Below are 22,128 nucleotides of genomic sequence, written 5' to 3'. Positions count from 1 at the left end.
CTGCCAACTTTAATTATTTAGCTCCTCCATTCATGTCTCTATTTTTTCATAACCTTTTTAGACGGATTTTGTGAATTCAATTGAAATCACTAGAGTCAATTCGAAGCCTTGAGTTATTCGTATATACGCACATTAAAAAAAAACTAAAGTGTGTGTGTGAGTGTATATATATTATATTACACATATCACACTCATTCTGAACATATTGACTTTTAATCATTGAATTTACCTTCTACTCTTACATTCTCATGGTGTCCTCCCTAATTCATGTACCATTCATCGTCACGTAAAGGAAATGTTTTCTCATACTTCATTGATTCAAATTGTTGGTGCCCAAAATATAAACTCTTACGTTTATGATGTCTTCTATAAGCCCAATAGGCCCAATAATACTCGGTGCACAAATTACCATTTCATATAGAACAACCAAAACATTTTTTCCAGTATAGTACTACAAAAATACAAATATTTTAACCATTACATTAAATAAATAACTACAATAGTGAAAGGCAGCATACTTATATCTTAGCTGCTTATTCACATTATAAATGAATTTCAAATAAAGATTACTTGAATGTTCAACTTGTTTGTAACTGAGCCGTAACTGTTGTAGTACTTTCAAGAATTTGGAACAAACACTCCAATGTAGCCAAATCCAGCTACAAGAAAGGCAATGCCTTGAAAGAATAAGTATATGTAGAATCTATTCTTTCCGAACGAGTAGTCGTACCATCCACAAAGCATAAGGTACAACCCTACGAAAACCTCCGTGAAATGTACCTTGTTGTACCACTCTCCAATACGAAAACGAGACTTCTTGGATGCTTTCATGCTCATTTTTACCTTGATTGCATCTCCCAATTTCTCTGTCACGACCCATTCATTGACCCTCCCTACCTCAAATAGTCCGATGAACGTTGCCCTCGTTCGATGAAGGGACATTACATTCTCAAACAAGATCCAAAAAATCAATAAATAGAATGATCTACACATCAAAACAAACAAAAAAAAGAATCAAAATTGGAAATAATTAAGACATCAAGCCCAAGTGACAAATTAAATTTGTGAGGTCTATTGGACCATACAACAGACAATACGTGTCATGGACTCGGATCGCGAGACCAATTGTTTATTTTATTTACCTTGGAGTCCCTACAGCATTGAGGAGGGTAATTGTTGAAGGAATATACACAGCACCCCATATAGGAACTTGAACTTCAGGGATCAAAACAGTGGTAGGCATAATAACACAATAAAATATAAATGTAACAATATGTGCAATGATTTTTCTCACAAAGAAGAAGTTGTAGATCAAATAAAACTTCTTCCATATTGAGACTTTCTGCAAATATCAAAGTTAAAAAAATAAATATTATCATACTATCAGGTCACGTAAAAGATATATAACACTACATGAAAAAATAGTGTACACTATAACAAAAACAATTTTTAGTGCCAATAGATATACATATTAATAAAGAGTGCTAAAGTCTTTACCAGCATTAATTAATTGTTATTTGATCCAATGTCGCTACAGGCTTTAGGGACATTTACAAAGAATGTTAATTGCCACTAAAAATACATATTATACTACTAGTGTATATAAGTTAAATAGTGCTAAAGTCTTTACAAAGAATGTTATATAAGGACATTTACAGGCTTTAGGGACTTTATCGTTGCTTCAAGGTTTCATTTCACTAACATTATAATATAGTGTAGTATTTAAGTGTAAAATTATTATACTACTAGTGTATTATGTATATAAGTTAAATCCGTACTAAACAAAAAGGGGTATATGGCTTATAACTCACCTTATTTGAAGCAATTTCCCCAACCATTTTCTTGAAAAGATTAGCAGGTCCACAAGACCATCTATGCTGTTGATATCGATAGGCCTTGAAAGTACTTGGCAATTCATTTTTCACCTAATTGAATTTTTTTTCAAAAAGAAAAAACAAACGCATAAATAAAGCGATATGGATAGTAATTATTCATAAAATTGACCCTTAACTTACTTAAGATTGAGACATAGTTATTATTAGGTGAAACATAACAAATTAGCCGGTGATATATAATATGTGTAATAATCTATAACGAGTTTAATATACGTATATGATTAGAAAAACTAAACAGTAACATCATATATTTTATTTTATTTTACTTAGATAATGTAAGATTATGGGACCCTTTTCATCCTATTCTTTAACATTAAATTTAACTTCCAATCATTTGTTTTTTTCAGAGTGTTTGTTGAAGTTACTTCTAAAGAAAATGATTTCTGACATAGTTCCACGGGCTATTTCTGCAAATTTTAACTTTTTTTATACACATGGTTTACTTCATACGCGACTCCAAAATTTAGAGTCAGTACATCTAGAAACGAATGTGATTCCACTAATTTATGACTTTTACGCACTGCTTGGGCCGAGCTACACTACCAAGACATCTCTATTCAATTAAAGACGTCCATGCCATAAAATGAGACTAGGGATCCCATATTCCCCTATTTTTGCATATGTATGCATATGATTCGAGCAAAAAGCAATATGTTTAGTTGAACTTACAGAACTCATACTGAACGTACCTTTAGGTCACCAACGTAGACAAATTTCCAGCCTTTGAGACCGGCTCGAACTGCGAGATCCATGTCTTCCACTGTTGTTCTATCTTTCCATCCTCCAGCTTCATTGAGAGCTGAAATTCTCCACACTCCAGCAGTTCCTTCCAAATTGAACGAACTCATGATGATTTATAACATACTGAATTTTATTCACTATAACAGTAAAGTCAATAGTTGACTATTTTGACTGTCACGTTAAAGTAACTGAACTTTTGTGTTGTACATATATATAGCCTTACCATTGAAGCCAAAAAATGCATGATTTGATGATCCAAATTCTTGCTCCACTTTGAAATGGTAATCAAGTGACATTTCTTGCATTCTTGTTAACAAGCATTCATCAGAATTCACTACAATTAATAACAATTTACAACAATTATTTTTTTTGGTCAACATCTACCATAATTTTCATATGAAACTCAAGTGGTAATTACAAAATGGTCACACAATTCAACACGATCGTTAGAGTTCAATTCTCAACGTCACACACAAAAGCACGTTATGAGACGATGTGTTAAGAAAAATGCAACAACAGAGTCATCTGGAAAGAATAGAGTGTACGCAAGCCTTACCCCTACCTCAGAAGTAGAGAGGTTGTTTCTCATGATAGTCGTTCGGCTCAAGGAAAAAACAAATCAAAGCAATAACAACAAAGCATGTTGAACAATAACTACACACAAAATAATACGATAATTAAAGTACAAGAAACAACAGATCGAAAATAACCAAGAAACTACAAGAGTAATACTACGACTAAAGGGATTAGCTAGACAGACAACAGTCTACTACCTGCTAACCTACTACCCTAATACTAGTCAAGGAAAAAGGCATTTACCAAATTTCCAACGAGCTTGAACGAGTCCGATTTCGGGGTTGTGTACAAGAAAAGGGACAGTTCTCAACAAGAAATCAAATTCAGGTTGAAAATCAGCATCAAATATGGCTACAAAATCACACATTTTCACATAATTATGCTTCATTCCTTCCTTCAATGCCCCAGCTTTGTACCCTTTTCTATTGTCTCTTATTTCATATTTGATGTTCACTCCTTTACTTGCCCATCTCTTGCACTCTTGTTCCACCATTCCCTATACAAAAAACAATTTAATCTATTACACTCTATCTCGTCATCAAAAAGATAATTACATGCTACAACAGGTAAAAATAAGTATTTTTCATATAATCGGTGTGTATAAGTTAATCGTTATGTTATATATATCGATACAATCAATGTAGCTTAAAATGTGATAGTAGGTCATTTACGAAGTGTATATATATATATATATATAGAGAGAGAGAGAGAGAGCGCTCAGACTCTTTAAAAATATTGTTGTTTAGGTGTTGAATCCTTCATCTTAGCATTGTTGGAGGATCAGAAACGAGTACGATAATATATTCCGAGCAACATAACATTTACCATGTTTATGAATTATGATGCTACTAATTAACTTATGTTCATCATACAAATTTTAGGATACTTCCTCTTTAGAATTAAAAAACATTTCAAATAATATTAGAAAAAAAATATTTTTTCTTCCTATGAATTATGGAAAATTAAGGTATTAATTGGACCTTAATGATAGGATCAGTTGAATCATCAAGAACTTGAATTAAAATTCTATCAGCTGGCCATGAAAGATTACAAGCAGCTCCAATAGACAATTGATATACCTGCAAATGAACAATTTACAAGAAGATTTTAACTTCGATAGCGTAAATGAATTAGATCATATAAAACATGAAGTAACATCTATATGTAACACGTTCATGATAATTGAAATTAGTGAGTCGATAAGGCAAATCGTACGAAAAGTTCTATAAGTTCCAATTCTTCTTATGTCAATATGATGAAAAAATATATATTTTAAAATATAGGTCAACAATAACAACAACTATATTACGCCTCAGTCTCAAATAAGTTGAGGAAAGGAAGAGAGTTGTGATAGGCTGACAACCAATGTAAAACTTGTCAATTCAAGTCGGATCTTCATAATACATAAATTTTAAAATGTTGGTTGAAGAAGTTCATATAATTTGAATCTCGATAAGCAAATTGAAAATTTGCATTACCTCTCTTTCATTATACATTGGTATTTGAATTAATACCATAGGATAAGAAGAATTTGCTAGCTCCAAATCATCTTTTATTGGCTCCCATTTGTACTTCTTTTCTGGTTTTTGCCTTAAAATCTTGATAAATACTATGACAATTCCCATATAAACTTTCTCAACAAATAACATCAAAGACATTGCCAAACATAAAATAACCATAATTTTAAGAAATGGCACAAGTAATGGTGCTCTAACTTGTTGCCAAAACAATCCAATTTGGCTAGTAATTCCATGATCAAAATAAATACTCAAGTCCATTTTCTTGGCTATATCTTAAATATATTTTTCTTTAAATATAATTTAAGACAGCCAAGAAAATTATATAATGTGAAAAAAGAGAAAAAAGTTTGAGGTGTGAGTAGATAGAGAAAGAGCTAAGAGATGGTGCTATATATAGAGATAGTATATATGTTTGTGCAAGGTGTTAAGTTTACGTATAGATCGTTATTATATAGAGTAAAGCTTAAGATTATTTTTTGAGTTCATGATAAAAAATAAAAAACATATACATTTAAAGTATCTCGGCTTTTCGAGTTTCATATCTGAAGTATTAGGTATGCAAGAATTTCTAACCTGAACCGCCATGAAATGTTTATCGTAACATGCCTCAAATATCAATTGTTCCTTTTTCATATCTAAAATATCACAATCGTTCAAGTAAGAAAAGAGAACAACTGATAGTTGAGGTGTGTTTCGATATACATTTGGTGATAGTCCATATAAGAAACTAGCACATCTGATAGTTCAAGTATGAAGCTCAAAAAATTGAGATTCCTAAAGATATGTTTTTTATTCTTTACTCTTAATTTAATTTATAATAAGGCCGATTTGAACATTTAATTTTGTTTATTTAAAGTGATTTCTTTTTCTTTTGGTAATTTTATTTTATTTTAGAAAAAAATAAACAAAGAAGTATGGTAAAACATAAAGGACAAATAAAGTTACTCAAAACTTCAATTTCATCCAACTTTATTTATGGAAACAAGCTAAATTTGAATCTTTTTCTTCAAAAATTCCGGTTCTTTTTTTTTCCTTTTATATATAATAATAAAATCAATTTTATAATTGGAGTTCTATCTAAATGCTAATTGCTCCATTAGATTATTATTTTTGGAAAGGAGACCATCACTATTTATTTAACATGAAAATGAGAAGAAAAGGCCAAAAATTTGACAAAATAGATAAAATTTTGATCATAAGAAAAGCTTTGTCTATGTCTAACTTTATTACTTCCTCAGTTCAATAATAGTTATTTATGACTCTATTTACTTAGCACAAAAATTAAGAAGCAGTAAACGATATGAGTAATTTTACCAAATTATCCTTATTAAATATAAGTCATCTAAACATTGAAAAATGAATCTTACTTAATAGCAAGGTTAAAATAGACACAAATAATAAATTATTCATTATTTTATAAACCGGACAAATATTGTTTAGACGTCTCAAAATAGTATATTTAAAAAGCATATGAAAATTATGGTAGAAAGAGAACTCAATAATTTGATTCTCGAAAGTCAAATAACACCACATAAATTGAATTGGATTGAGTAACAAAGTTTAGTAACCATACCACAAATATTGAATGTTGCTTTGTTAAAAGAAGAAGAATGATATTATATCTATATGCAATTGTTGCTTTAATTAGGTTTGTGTGGGGACTATATAGGCCTTTGATTTTTGCTTTTGTGCTACTCCAAAGACTATATATCTTTGTCAGTCTCTTTGAAACTAAATGGGACAATGGGGTATAACAGAGCCACATGCAAAATTATAATATCATCCACCAAACCCAAACTAACTATTTGAAAAAAAAAATTAAAAATTACATACACATGGCTTAATTAATTTAGTATAATAATTTAATGTAGTGTAAAAATCTTGGTTTTGTAAGAAGTATAGTGCTTATAGGGTGTGTTTGTTTTGAAAACAATCAATTGTATAATTTGTGTTTGTATAAAGCAAGAAAAAGAGAAAGACAAAAGAAAACTGGGCAGGAGAAGATCGTATTTGTATAATCATAAGTGTATAGGCCGAAAATATATGCATTTGTATTTGTGTATACAATTTTCTCTCGCATTATACAAACACAAACGCAATGTATACATTTGTGTTTGTATAAAGTGAGAGTGGCGAGCGAGATCTAAGAGAGGGGAACGAAAATATACGTATATATATAATTTTCTCTCGCTTTATACAAACACAAACGTATTTTATACATTTGTGTTTGTATCAAAGCGAGAGAGGCAAGGGAGACAGCCCAGCGAGAACGAGAGTGGCGAGCGAGATTCACTAGTGAGAGTGGCAAAATAGCAACAGTTTGCTACGGGGTACAATTAAATCAAACTATGATTATAACATTTAATTTGAATTAATAGTTTGTTATTATATACAATTTCCCTAAAACATAAAGTACAATAAGATTTGTATTTATGTAATTTATTTAAATTTTATGGGAAAATACCATTCTTGAGACTCACTACATAAATAATAGTACCTTTTTTATAGGAGAAACTATATAATTAGACATACTCATCTATCTTATATACTATTATTACCTATACTTTTAAAATATTACGTATATTACTACTAATCAAAAGTTTTGTACCATATATTGAAGAAGATAAACTTAGATACATGTATTTTTCCAAGCAGGTACATCAAAATAGGGAGAGAGTTGAGCGAGTTGGAGAGGGAGGTGAGCCAGATTTGTTATGTATTTTAGATACATGAGAATTACACTAGATACATGTATTTGTATGTATCTAATGTAATTCGTATCTAGGATAAAGATACATAGAAGAGTGGCGAGCAAGATGTATGTATCTGGTGTGATTCGCATGTAACTAGGATATCAAATACATAGGAAACTAGCGAGCGAGATGGGAGAGAGGTGAGGGAGGTGAACAAAATTTGTTCAGTATCCCATATATATGCGAATGCACTTGAATACAATGTATTTTTTACAAATTATACCTAATTTTGACCTCATTTTTCTCGAGATATATATATTTGGACGCACCAAAATTTAATAGGATTCATAGTATTATAAACTAGAGTATATTTAAGTAATTAGCTCCTAAACTAATAAATTTCCTTTTTTAATATTACAAATATCAAATACGAGTGTTAACTGCCAACATGGAATAGTTAATCAATTCAAGAAAATATATAATGAAATATCTAGTTTATTATGTGTAAAAATTTACATGTTCACCTGTTTTGCAATAATTTTATATATTTGGTGTCTGAAATTTTTTATGGCTAAAGTTTATATATAAACGACTGAAATTTTATTATTTTTTATATGAAATTCAGTCACATATAAATTAAACCATCTATCTTATGGGAATAAAAATATCTTGAGTTTGAATCTATCATATGACTTGAACTCAAACTTATTTAAAATAAATAAATAGATAACTTACCCTATTTCAAAACTATTTTTATTTGACACGTTTTACTTTTCATAAATTAAATTCAAAATATGTTTTTCATTATATTAATATAATAATATGAGAAAATAGTTTGTTAGAAAATATTGGGGTCTTAATTAACAAATTAAACTTATTTGGTGTCTTACTCCTATAGTCGGAGAAGGATTACAGTGACGGCGAATTTGTTTATAAATATATCAGCGGCGAGTTTGTTTGTTTATTTATTTTCCGATGGATGGAGAAAAAACAGTTTATTTTCGTGTGGATGAAGAAAAAGCAGTTTCTTTTCCGGTGGAGGAAGTAAAAGAAGTTTGTTCTCCGATGGACGAAAAGATATATTTTCCTTTTCCGATAAACGGAGGAGGAGAGGAAATTGCTGTATCTCCGCGGAGCCGAGATGATATGACAGTATTTGAGATACGGGGATTTACTAGTTGCGTATATAATGGTCGATTACTCCGTAAGTTTTCTCTAATTTGTGAATTAGGGTTTGCTAAAATTTGGAGATTGAAAACAAAAAATTAAGTCTTTTTAATAGTTGAATGACCCACCCTCTACTCTACTGTTGTTTGAGATGCTGAATTGTTGTTTTTTCTTCTTTGTTTTAGCGGAGATGTTGTGGTGGGTTTTCAGTTGTTTTCCACCAATTTGTTCGAGCGTGGCCTTCAATTATTTCGTGGCATATCCCTTACATCTTGATGATATAATCTGCGGCTTGATCTTGTATTTCTACATGTTATTTCAATCTGCCGTCATCCTCTACCTTTTGTTGAACAATTATTGGTATCCCTGTAGAACTCCCTTCCGATCAATGGGCCCCAAAGGGAAATTTATGATCGAATTCATCCCCGCCCTAACTGCTGCAGCTTTGCATCATCATCTTAACAATTATGATGACGATAAGGGGTTATGGCAGTTTTTAGAGTTAAATTATGGATATTTCTTCCTATTGTTAGGCTGCACAGGATATTTCTACATTATTTCTCACTTCATGCGTAGAGCGTATGATATTAGTGGAAAAGACGTCATGTTGGGATTGGCAATGCAAACCTTTTGCTTTATGGCGAATGGGATATTGTTTGTTAGAGCCATTGCTTTGAGCTTCTGCTTTGGTATATCTATCTACAGATACGTGACATATTCCACTCCTCCTGCATTACCTCGTCCCAAGATGGAGTTATTGCCTTACTGATCTGAAGGGTGTTACCATATAACTTCCTTTCTTTTAGTTCTGTTGTTATTTTGGACCTTCTGTAATTATTAGAATGCCTTTAATTTTCAGTAATGTTCTTTCTTTACTTCGTTTGCAATATAATCTGTCTTGTTCTAGCCATCTTGTTCCTCTAACGGATGTGTTTATATGACATTTCTTATGAAGAGCCGTTTAAACTTTATATGATGAGAGGTTATTTTGTTGTCTATTTTCCTTACCGAATCTTTCTGTTTGTAAACTTGGCGTTGCTGCAAGCTGATGGTATTAGTGATTTACTAAAAGTTATAACGTTACACTAAGATCCTCCTCTCTTGCATTTTGTAGTATTACAATTCCTTGATTTGTCCTGCATTCAATATTCATAACGTCTAATATGCTACCTGTATTCTCCTCTTATTATATATACTATTGTTGGTAAAACATGCGGTGAATCCTTTCAAAGCTCCTTGGAGATATGCACCTCAGGCAGCCAGTGTTGAGAAGGCTTGACGAGTTACCTAGTAGATGTCGAGGATGAGGCGTGAGAGTATGCAGCTGCTTTGAAAATAGAAGAGACGATAAAATGCTTACCTTTATGAGATGGAAAAAGAGGCTCGAGTGACACTGTTATTATTGTATGATTTAGTTTCTCCTGGAGTTGAGAGGAAAATCATCTTTTGGCAATTGTATCATTTTTGTGTTAATAACAACTATATGTGATCGAGTTCAGGCACTTATGATTAGAACTCAATCATTTTTGTTTGAATTTCAGTTATATATGTGGCTGAATTCTGGCACATATGGCTAAAACTCTACCATATTTCAGATATGGAGTTAGTTTCAAAGAAGAAGAAAAAATTAGTACTCCCCTCCGTTCTTTCTTTTTTTTCACGTTTTACTTTTTAAGAGTTAAATTATATAAACTTTGTTCAATAGTTAAAAATTTAAATTGATATGAAAAGTATTAGTACATCTTATAGTATTCTTGGAAAAAAAATGCATAAATACCCCTTTCACACTATGACCAAATCCAACTCAAAATAGGTCAAGTAAATTGAAGCCTCTAACGTATGTTATAAATGACATTTCTTATGAAGAGACGTGTAAACTCTATATGATAAGCGTGCTTGTTTTGGCTGAAGAGAATTTGCATTGATTAAGGGATTGAATTGCTCATCATACCCCCGTAATGCAAAAATGACAAAAGTTCTTTAGAAATTCATAGAACGAGACGCTAACTTATGCATGTACATTCCACATGATCGACTTGATTCTAAAGATGACTTTTCGGTTAGTTAGAGGCAGAAAAAGATGTCGATATCAAATAGTAAAAGAATTCTCCTTTCGCTACGAGATTGCTAGCCTATTCGTCTTGAGCCGAAGTGTAAGTAGCTTGCAAAGAGGGATCAGTTCCCCAACTGGTATCAATAGATAGGGCTGCAAGTAAAATAACCAAAAGCGTTGAGAGTGGAAGGAGTTAACATCCCAACTTGGATTATTCAAAAAATCTCATAGCTTTAAAAGACAAAATATTAAGCTAGGGTTTGGTCTTATATTCACAGTATTTAGTAAAGATACACAGAAAAAAAAAAAAGTAAGAACTATTACAATTTGTTTTAAAAAGAACGTGAAAAGAGAGAATATGCAATTATGTTAGTTTCTGATCTTTTAACTCATAAAAAAAGCCAAAAGATACATCACACAGAAATTTATGTAAATTCAAAATTTTAGGTGTGACACATAAATAAATTAGAATAAAGATAATAATAATAATCTAAGTATATGCACTTTTGACCAAATATCAATACACACAATTAGTACGACAAAACCTTTCATATTGCGATAATATCTCAAACGATACTCAATAACTATACTCAATTTTGTTTTAAAATAATATAATTTAGCTTTGAAGGTTAGTCAAATTGATTCTCGATTAGAGAAAATGACACTTAGTACTTTGAAACATATCCATTGTAGTTTTGATATTTGGCTTGAACTTAATCAATGAAATTGTTGAAGGATTTAACTTTCATATTACCAATGTATGTTAACATGTTGTAGCGGGTATATGTTTGTCTTGCTTTCCGACTCACTAATCTCAATTTTTTTGAATGTTTTACTTGTAGACGATGATTCATATTTTAGATGATCTGATACTGTAAAAATTCATTTACGCTGTCAAAGCTAAACTTTTTTTGCAAATTGTTCATTTGCAGGTATATCAATTGTCTATTGGATCGGAGGTGCGTTTTACCTTTCATGGCCAGCTGATAGAATATTAATTCAAGTTCTTGAGATGATTCAACTGATCCTGTCATTTATTAAGGTCCAATTAATACCTTAATTTTCCATTTGTAGGAAGGAAAAATCTGTTTTCTAATAAAAATTTTCTAACGAGAAAATATTCTCAAAAAATATTATCGTACTCATTTTTGATCCTCCAACAATGTTGGGCCGAAGGATCCAACACCTTATCAAAAATATATTTAAAGAGTCTGAGTAATATACCTCGCACTATCACATTTTAAGCTACATTGATTGTGTCGGTATATATAACTTACGATTAACTTATACACATTGATTATATAAAAAAAATATTCATAAACCTTTTTTCAAAGTAATTAATATAATGAGTAAAATTATTTTGTCCTTTCTTGATTTGTCAAAATGTACAAGTAATTAAGGACAACTATAAAAGGAAATGTGGACAAGTAATTAGGGACAGAAGGAGTACACTACTGTCTACTAGTAGCTAAATATGCAAGATACAACATACAAAAATTATACAAAAATAACTAAAATTTATTCATATATGCAATTTAATGTTTACGTGACATGACTTCAATATAACAATTTATTTTAATATAAAATAATCTAATGTTTTTTCTAATAAACATAATTGAAATTACAAAATAAAAAAGGCTAAATTAGTAAGGTTAACATATAAATAAAGGTAATAATTGTGAATAAGTTAAAAAGGGTATTTTCGACCAAATGAAATAGGAAGAAATTACATGTTCTTCATACTCCCATTTACAGAGGGCTTCCATTTTTGTGAAGTTTCCATTAATTGGGTGTTACTATAAAGTTTGCATATTTTTGTTTTTTCACTCAAAGATTGAAACTTTTCTAGCATGCATGGAGGCACACGCATACCCATAAGTTTTTTCAATTTCAAAGTTTCAATTTTTAGCTTCAAAGTTTGAATGTTTTTCAAGAATGGAGCCACCCACACCCATCTACTAAAATGCAAATGTTCAACAGACACGAACTCGTATGTGGTATAATTTCTTTTTTATGTTACATAGGTAGTTTTTGTGGACACGTCTTACCAAGGAATCATGATTGGAAGGTTTACGTTGGGTTAACAATTTATGCTCTTCATGCCTTGTTTACTTTATATCTTATTCTCCAAAAAATTGGAGTTATCCAACTCCATGCTGAGATAGGCCGTGCAGGTTTTTTGGTAGGACCTGCTGTAGGCATATTAGCCCTGCCTCTACTCGAAGGCGAATATAAGAATCTAGCATTGTTTGCTAGGAACTATATCTTTTGCATTTATGTTGATGTTTATTGCAACCGATTTTGGATTGCTGACTGTGAAATTGTTGTGGGAGAATCATGAGGATGCTTGTGTAGCGGTACTTATCATCAGATATATCGTTGATAGGGCAGTACAGATGAGGATTGCTAGAGAAGTTGAGGTTCAAGCTCGATGAAGATGGAATTGATGGATGGTTTCATTATTGTTTAGTATAGAATTTATGACTGATTAATGAGCAAGTGAGTGACATTCCTGTTTGATATTTGGATTTCAATTCCATTCCCTAGCTAATTATGGATTATGTTTATCTATATAGTTTAGTGTACAAATGTTGGCTTATCTTGTACCTCTATTTGCAACATGGCTGCTATGCATTTTAATTTTGAGGTTTAATTACATTGTCCAGCGCTTCTAGCTAGTCCCTCTTTATTACTATATCTCAGCCTTTTTCTTGTTATGTTCTGAGTTGATAGTATGACCAGTACTAAAGGCAATCGATCTCTACTATTATTTCCTTTAAAGACCTTACTGGCGGATTGTTAAATGGTCTCTTTGTGTAGGAATTTGGAAGTGCAGTTTTTTTATTTTCTCTTCTCTTCTCCTCTCTCTACTACCAATACCAATATCAATATCAAGCTGCATATGTTTAATTAGTTGATATCATTCAATTCCAATTTGAGCACACATTCATGCCTAAACGTTTTCCCTATTAAATGATCAGTCAATGCTTGTAGATATTATTTTAATTACTTGTAATGTAACATGAGTGTCTGTCATCAGTTGCTTGATTGGTTATGTCGTATAGAACTTGAGCTATTCTTATGTTCATAGGCATTGTATATAAATAGAGGAACAAGATGACAGATTATATTGCAAACAAAGTAAGAGAGAACACTAGTGAAAATCTAAGGCATTCTGGTAAATTACAGACACGAGAAATGAAAGGAAGTTATATTAAAGGCATCCTCAGATCAGTAAGGCAGCATATCCGACGACTCCATTTTGGGACGAGGAGGTAATGCAGGAGGAGCAGCATATGTTATGTATCTATAGATACTAATACCAAAGCAGAAGCTCAAAGCGATGGCTCTAACCAACAATCGCCCGTTCACCATAAAGCAAAAGGCCTGCATTGCTAACCCCAAGATAACGTCTTTTCCATTAATATCATACGCTCTACGAATAAAGTGAGCAACAACATAGAAGTATCCCGTGCAGCCAAGCAATAGAAAGAGATACCCATAATTGATCTCTAGAAAGTGCCATAATCCCTTATCGTCCGCATCATTCAACAAATTCAAACTCAAAGCTGCAGCAGTTAGGGTGGGAATGAAGTCGATCATAAATTTCCCTTTGGGGCCCATTGATCGGAAGGGAGTTCTATAGGGATACCAATAATTGTTCAACAAAGGGTTAGAGTCAGGGGCGGAGCCAGCCTTCTGTGAGGGGGGTCATCCGACCCCCCTCGGCGGAAAATTTTACTATTTATACATAGTTAAAATTATTTTTTATGTATATATAATAGATGTCGAACCCCCTTCGATTAGTTCGTATGTTTAGTTCTTCAATTATTGAACCCCCTTATTAAAAATTCTGGCTCCGCCACTGGGTAGAGTAGGACAACGGATTGAAATAAAATGTAGAAAAAGAAGCCCAAATTGCAGATTACTCTATTAAGATGTAAGGGAATAGCCACGAAATAATCGAAGGCAACGCTCAAACAGTTTAGTGGAAAGCAAGTAAAAACCCACCACAACAACTCCGCTGAAACAAAGAAAAAAACAACAACAAATCACCATCTCAAACAACAGTAAAGGGTCATTCAACTATTAAAAAGACTTAATTTTTTGTTTTCAATCTCCAAATTTCAGCAAACCCTAATTCACAAATTAGAGAAAACTTACGGAGTAATCGACCATTATATACACAACTAATACATCCCCAAATCTCAAATACTGTCATATCATCTCGGCTCCGCGGAGATACGACAATTTCTTCTCCTCCTCCGTTTATCGGAAAACGAACATATATTTTGCTCTTCATTGGAGAACAAAAAGAAATTGCTTTTTCTTCATCCATCGGAAAACAAACAAATTCGCCGGTGACTATGAATGATGAAATATCTACTACACCATTCTTTAACTCCAACTATACGAATTGGGAATAATGAGACCTAATAAATCTAATTTGCTGGTTAAGACTCCAATATTTTCTTACAAATGTTATTTTTAAGTCTAAATAAAACTAGGGGTGGACGTTTGGTATTCGCTATGTGATTATCAAACTTTGGGTTTGCTAATTGGGAAATTAAGTTTTGATTTGGTATGGTGTTTGATAATATCGTATTGAAGTTGTAGCATATTGTATTACAAAGTTAATATTATTTCTTCAATTTTTTTTATTTTTTTTATGTGGAAGCACGATATAATAGAAGATCAATAAATAAGAAAACATTAAGAAAAATAAATTGATACAATTAAAAGACATATATTTGAGTTGTTTATGTTTATTTTTTAACTTTCTCTTTGGACTTGTACTAATGAGTACTGGACAAATTGATATATGATCTTCATTAAATATATAAATAATTCGGTATTCAAGAAATACCAAATGGTACTAATGACTCATACCAAATCCAAACCCGAATACAGTATTTTACTCCTGAATACCTAATTACCGAATATCAAATAATAAAAAAATTAATTCGGTTCGATAATTTGATTTTCGATATTTCATGTCCGGTCCTAGCTTTAATGCAAGCTTTGGACATCGAATGGAAAAAAAAAAAAAAACTCATGCTTCAACTTACTTGACCTATTTTGACTTGAATTTGAAAGGGGGATACTCGTGCCTTTTTTTTTTTCAAGAATATCATAAATACTTTTCATATTTGTTTGTAAACTCTCTTGGGGGCTAGGTAATACCTGGGATTGCCATTTATGCTACTATGCAATTTGTGCGACTAGATATCCATACAATATGCATAGAATTAATTGCTTCAATGGGATCTTTTATCCTTGTCGGAGGACAACTTACCAAACGTATAACATTCCCTCATGTTTGGCGCCAATGAGGTTTTTATTTGAGAGAAAAAAAAGAATACTATGCCTTCACCATATGAATACTAAGTAATAATAGCACGACACTTGGACTTCGATATGAGAAAATTTTGTATTTTTTTTTCTTCAAAACATTAGTTTTTGTATTGTATCGAGAGAGTAGTATTAGATAAGGGTTATTTCCGATTTTCTCTTATCTATCGGGAGTTCATTTCAGTGTCACAAACTTTTTTTTGTTTTTAATGCCGGAGAGTTGTTAACAATATTTATGTTATGAAAGAGTATGAAATTTTTTTCCTAATTCGATCGGGATTAAAACGAAACTTTGGGATTGATGAATCACAGACAAAACAATAAAATAAAGATATAAAGCAATGGAGCCATCATAGTATTTTTGAACTCCGAAGAAAGGAAGGATGGCAACAATCTGTTTCTCAGTGTAAATTTAATGATGTTTTGAACCTTATACCAAGCAATATTCGACAAACATAATCATCAAGGTACAAATTTAATGATGTTTTGAACACGAAACCACAATTTTACATCTCAAAGAGTCTTGATCCTTTTTAAGAAAAGTTTCCACAATAGTGCAACACGAGCTTCACAATGAAACTTAAGTAACTCAACTATTTGGGAAAATGCAAACTATGCTAAAGGACTGAAACATAAAGCATGAATCTGGACATAGTTAACTCATTCATCAATAATCTTATTAAGTAGATTAATTACAACATACTGAAAGCATAATTGATTGAATCAGGGAGGTATATTGAGAGAAAGCATACTTTGCACACAACACAACTGGAGCAAACAGAAATACAATTAACAAGATTACCTCTTACGATGCAGCAAACTGAGAGTCGAGGATTTCCGACGACCAAGACTCCGGCCAACAGATGCAATTCAATTCCGATGATGAAGAAATTGAAAGAAAAGGTTTTGTATCATTAAGGTTGGTGCGAAAATTGGCTTCCTGTGTCCATTTCTCAGCAGAGGGTTGTAGGCAAAGAAATTCTACACCGAATAATCTATATAATTGCTGTCAAAGTTTTAAAAAAAGAAAATAAAAGAAGAAGAGCAAAAACACCCTGTTTCTAAGTGTAACTTTATAACTATTAGTAAATCACTAATACCATCAACTTGCAGCAACGCCATGTTTACAAACAGAAAGCTTCCGTAAGGAAAATGGACAGCAAAATAACCTCTCATCATATAGAGTTTAAACGGCTCTTCATAAGAAATGTCATATATAAATACATACGTTAGAGGCACAAGGTGACTAGAACAAGACATATTATATTGCAAACAAAGTAAGAGCGAACATTACTGAAAATTTAAGGCATTCTAATAAATTATAGTACGTCCAAAATAACAACAAAAAAGCAAGAAAGTTATATGAAAGGCATCCGCTAACACGTTCAGATCAGTAAGGCAGCATATCAGATGACTCCATCTTGGGACAGGGAGGTAATACAGGAGGAGCGGAATATGTCATGTATCTATAGATACTTATACCTAAGCAGAAGCACAAAGCGATGACTCTAACAAACAATATCCCCTTCATCACCATAAAGCAAAAGACTTGCATTGCTAATCCCAACATAACGTCCTTTCCATTAATATCATACGCTCTACGCATAAAGTGAGAAATAAGGTAGAAATATCCCGTGCAGCCAAACAGCAGAAAGATATATCCATAATTAAACTCTAGAAAGTGCCATAGCCCCTTATCGTCCGCATCATTCAACAAATTGAAACTCAAAGCTGCAGCAATTAGAGCGGGAATGAAGTCGATCATAAATTTCCCTTTGGGACCTATTGATCGGAATTGAGTTTTGTAGGGATACCAATAATTGTTCAACAAAGGGTAGAGCAGGACAATGGCTTGAAGTGTAATGTAGAAAAGGTTGGCCACACAGAAGATTACTACCATATGAATGGGAATAGGCATGAAATAATTGAACGCAATACTCAAACTATAGGGCGGAAAGCTACTAAAAACCCACCACAACAACTCCGCTGAAACAAAGAAAAAATCAACAATTCAGCATCGATTTTCACAAAGGCATTCATTCAACTATTGAAAAGACTTAATTATTTGTTTTCAATCTCCAAATTTTAGCAAACCCTAATTCACAAATTAGAGAAGACTTACGGAGTAATCGACCATTATATACACAACTAATACATCCCCGAATCTCAAATACTGTCATATCATCTCGGCTCCGCGGAGATACAACAACTTCCTCTCCTCCTCCGTTTATCGGAAAATGAAAATATATTTTTTTGTTCATCGGAGAAACATCTTTTACTTCGTCCACCGGAAGAGAAACTGTGTTTTCTTCATCCACCGGAAAATAAACTGTTTTTTCTTCACCCATCGTAAAACAAACAAACAAACTCGCCGGTGAAATATTTATAAACAACTTTGCCATCACCGTTATCCTTCTCCGACTATACTTTGGAAATTGGAATAGACACCAAATTAGTTTAATTTGTTAATTAAGACCCCAATATTTTCATACAAATGTTATTTTAGTCTAATAAAATTTCTGCTTCAATATATTTAGTCTATTTTGATGTTTGTAATTTGTATGGTCAAACGGGCTACTTATAATATATTATAAATCTTAAACTTTTTCATATTAATATGATGAAAAAGATATTTTGAAATATTGGATCGAGTTCATACAATTTAATTTTTGAAAAATAAAACATGTCAAATAAAAATATTTTGGTGCGTCCAGATACATTCATATACGTCTAAATACATGTATCTTGGGATAAATGAGGTCAAATTTAGGTTTAATTTGTTATAGATCTGTATTCAAGTGTGTTCACATATATATGGGATACATAACAATTTTTGTTTGCATCTCTCACCTCTCTCCCATCTTGCTTGTCAGTTTTCTTTGTATCTGGTATCATAGATACATGCGATACACACGGTATACATTCATGTATCTAATGTGATTCACATGTATCTAGGATACCTAACAAATCTCACTTGGCTTTCTCTCTCATATCGCTCGCCACTCTCCTATATATGTATTTGCTATCCTAGATACATGCAAATCACATTAGATATATACAAATATATGTATTTAGTGTGATTCACATGTATCTAAGATACATAATAAATTAAATCTCACTCGCCTCCCTTCCCATCTCGCTCACCTCTCTTCCAAACAAGTTGAGACATTGTCGATCTTAAATAAGATTTAATCAATTTTAGTTTTGAAAAACTTGTTTCGACTAAGGCAACGGCTAACATTATTCTATGTTTCACCATCGTCTTAAAGATGAGCATCAAATAAAAATGGTGTACCTCCATTTCGGGCTCCCATGCTCTTAATAAATAAAACTTGTTTTGGATGCAATATGACAACGATATGTTTGGTCAAAGTTCAAGAAAATCCTTTGAAAAGAAAACTATTTTACGATGCTTTAAAAGCAAGACCGAGTGACTATGTAAATGTCTGAGTGATTTTATTGATACAAAACAAAGTTAAATGACTTTGCTAGATAAATTTTTAAAATTGAGTGACCTTTTGAGATATTAACTCATTATTGATGAGGTGTTGGATCCTTCGGCTAAACATTGATGGAGAATAAAAAACGAGTAGGATAATTTTTTTTAGAGCCCGAGCAACATAGTAACATTTACCATGTTTATTTGAGGTTACTAACTAATGTTCATCATACAAATTGGACAATTACCTAATCTAGTAAATGCTATGCTAGAATAGGTAAATACTAGTTTTAGGATATATATTTCTTCTTTAGAAAAAAATCCTTCAAATTTAATTAGAAAAAGATTTTTTTTTCTTCCTACAAATGGAAAATTAAGGTATTAATTATTGGACCTTAATGACAGGATCAGTTGAATCGTCAAGAAATTGAATTAAAATTCTATCAGCTGGCCAAGAAAGGTTACAAGCTGCAGTGCTGCTCCAATAGACAACTGATATACCTGCAAATGAACAATTCACAAGAAGATTATAACTAATTTGATAGTGTAAATGAATTTTTACACTATCAGATCATATAAAACATGAAGTATCGTAACGTCTATATGTAACACGTTCCTAAAAATTGAGATTAGTGAGTCGGAAAGTAAGACAACGCTATAACATGTTAACATACATTGATAGTATGAAAGTTAAATCCTTCAACAATTTCATTGATTACGTTCAAGCCAAATATCAAAATTACAATTGATATGTTCCAAAGTAAGTGCTACTTTCTCTAAACGAGAATCAATTTAACTAACCTTTAAAGCAAAATTATATTAGATCAACTCAACATTTTAAAACAAAATTGGGTATAGTTGAGTCATCATTTGAGATATTATCTCAATATGAAGGTTTTGTTGTACTAATTTTGTGTACTGATATTTCGTCAAAAGTGCATATACTTAAGTATTATTATTATCTTCGTTCTAATTTATGTGACACAACTTAAATTTTGAATTTACATAAATTTCTCTGTGTGATGTATCTTTTGGCTTTTTATGAGTTAAAGATCAGAAACAAACATAATTGCATATTCTTTCTCTTTTCACGTTCTTCCTAAAACAAATTGTAATAGCTTTTTATTTTTATAACAGTGGTGTTCGAATTAATTTTTTTTTTGTGTATATCTTGACTAAATACTCTGAATATCAATATGAGAAGTATTACATCTTATAGTATTCTTGAAAAAAAAAAAGAGGCATAAATACCCTTTTCAAACTATGACCAAATCCAAGTCAAAATAGGTCAAGTAAATTGAAGCACGAGGATTTTATTTCATTTTTTGACTTCCTACCCGATGTCCAAAACCTTCGTTAAAACCTCAAAGTTTTATTTAGACATAAAAATAACATTTGTAAGAAAATATTGGGACCTTAACTAACAAATTAGATTTATTAGTCTGATTATTCCCAATTCCCAGAGTATAGTTGGAGAAAAGTTAAGAATGGTGTAGTAGATATTTCATCATTCAGTCACCGGCGAATTTGTTTGTTTTCCGATGGATGAAGAAAGAGCAATTTCTGTTTATTCTCCGATGAAGAGCAAAATATATGTTCGTTTTCCGATAAACGGAGGAGGAGAAGAAATTGTCGTATCTCCGCGGAGCCGAGATGATATGACAGTATTTGAGATTTGGGGATGTATTAGTTGTGTATATAATGGTCGATTACTTCGTAAGTCTTCTCTAATTTGTGAATTAGGGTTTGCTAAAATTTGGAGATTGAAAACAAATAATTAAGTCTTTTCAATAGTTGAATGAATGCCTTTGTGAAAATGGATGCTGAATTGTTGATTTTTCTTTGTTTCAGCGGAGTTGTTGTGGTGGGTTTTTAGTAGCTTTCCGCCCTATAGTTTGAGTATTGCGTTCAATTATTTCATGCCTATTCCCATTCATATGGTAGTAATCTTCTGTGTGGCCAACCTTTTCTACATTACACTTCAAGCCATTGTCCTGCTCTACCCTTTGTTGAACAATTATTGGTATCCCTACAAAACTCAATTCCGATCAATGGGTCCCAAAGGGAAATTTATGATCGACTTCATTCCCGCTCTAACTGCTGCAGCTTTGAGTTTCAATTTGTTGAATGATGCGGACGATAAGGGGTTATGGCACTTTCTAGAGTTTAATTATGGATATATCTTTCTGCTGTTTGGCTGCACGGGATATTTCTACCTTATTTCTCACTTTATGCATAGAGCGTATGATATTAGTGGAAAAGATGTTATGTTGGGATTAGCAATGCAGGTCTTTTGCTTTATGGTGAAGGGGAAATTGTTTGTTAGAGTCATCGCTTTGTGCTTCTGCTTTGGTATAAGTATCTATAGATACATGACATATTCCGCTCCTCCTGCATTACCTCCTCGTCCCAAGATGGAATCGTCTTACTGATCTGAAGGGTTTTAGCGGAAGCCTTTCATATAACTTCCTTTTTTTTCTGTTGTTATTTTGGACATACTCTAATTTATTAGAATGCCTTTAATTTTCAGTAATGTTCTCTCTTTACTTTGTTTGCAATATAATCTGTCTTGTTCTAGTCATGTTGTGCCTCTAACGTATGTATTTATAAATGACATTTCTTATGAAGAGCTGTTTAAACTCTACATGATGAGAGGTTATTTTACTGTCCATTTTCCTTACCGAAGCTTATT

At 32.0% G+C, this 22,128-nt stretch overlaps 3 protein-coding genes across 7 annotated transcripts; 1 reads left to right on the top strand and 2 right to left on the bottom strand.

Annotated features, from left to right (window-relative positions):
* Positions 1-411: 411 nt before the first annotated feature.
* Positions 412-5,071, bottom strand: LOC125867242 (glucomannan 4-beta-mannosyltransferase 9-like). The gene is made up of 8 exons (XM_049547666.1): positions 4,691-5,071; positions 4,193-4,291; positions 3,456-3,708; positions 2,860-2,970; positions 2,585-2,721; positions 1,812-1,925; positions 1,143-1,342; positions 412-985 (listed from the first exon to the last, which is right to left on the bottom strand). The coding sequence occupies exons 1-8, from the start codon at positions 4,988-4,990 to the stop codon at positions 619-621; spliced, it is 1,581 nt and encodes a 526-aa protein (XP_049403623.1). The 5' UTR covers positions 4,991-5,071; the 3' UTR covers positions 412-618.
* A 3,259-nt stretch (positions 5,072-8,330) lies between these two features.
* Positions 8,331-21,982, top strand: LOC125867254 (uncharacterized). 3 transcript variants are annotated; one of them, XM_049547685.1, is made up of 2 exons: positions 8,331-8,629; positions 9,126-9,555. In XM_049547685.1, the coding sequence occupies exons 1-2, from the start codon at positions 8,401-8,403 to the stop codon at positions 9,359-9,361; spliced, it is 465 nt and encodes a 154-aa protein (XP_049403642.1). In that variant the 5' UTR covers positions 8,331-8,400; the 3' UTR covers positions 9,362-9,555. The 3 variants fall into 3 exon arrangements, with proteins under 3 accessions (XP_049403642.1, XP_049403640.1, XP_049403641.1); XM_049547683.1 differs by lacking the exon at positions 9,126-9,555 and adding an exon at positions 21,288-21,982 and having other exon boundaries at positions 8,375-8,629; XM_049547684.1 differs by lacking the exons at positions 8,331-8,629; positions 9,126-9,555 and adding exons at positions 20,841-21,152; positions 21,288-21,982.
* LOC125867253 (uncharacterized) lies at positions 13,877-18,460 on the bottom strand. Of its 3 annotated transcripts, none has more exons than XM_049547681.1 (3): positions 18,120-18,435; positions 14,517-14,669; positions 13,877-14,319 (listed from the first exon to the last, which is right to left on the bottom strand). In XM_049547681.1, exons 1-3 carry the CDS (start codon positions 18,397-18,399, stop codon positions 13,877-13,879), a joined length of 876 nt encoding a protein of 291 aa, XP_049403638.1. In that variant the 5' UTR covers positions 18,400-18,435. The 3 variants fall into 3 exon arrangements, with proteins under 3 accessions (XP_049403638.1, XP_049403639.1, XP_049403637.1); XM_049547682.1 differs by lacking the exon at positions 18,120-18,435 and adding an exon at positions 14,810-15,053; XM_049547680.1 differs by lacking the exons at positions 13,877-14,319; positions 14,517-14,669 and adding an exon at positions 17,157-17,983 and having other exon boundaries at positions 18,120-18,460.
* Positions 21,983-22,128: the final 146 nt, after the last annotated feature.

Source organism: Solanum stenotomum, chromosome 6, assembly GCF_019186545.1.
Source record: "Solanum stenotomum isolate F172 chromosome 6, ASM1918654v1, whole genome shotgun sequence".
NCBI lineage: Eukaryota > Viridiplantae > Streptophyta > Magnoliopsida > Solanales > Solanaceae > Solanum > Solanum stenotomum.
This window is presented reverse-complemented; position numbering and strand designations above follow the sequence as displayed.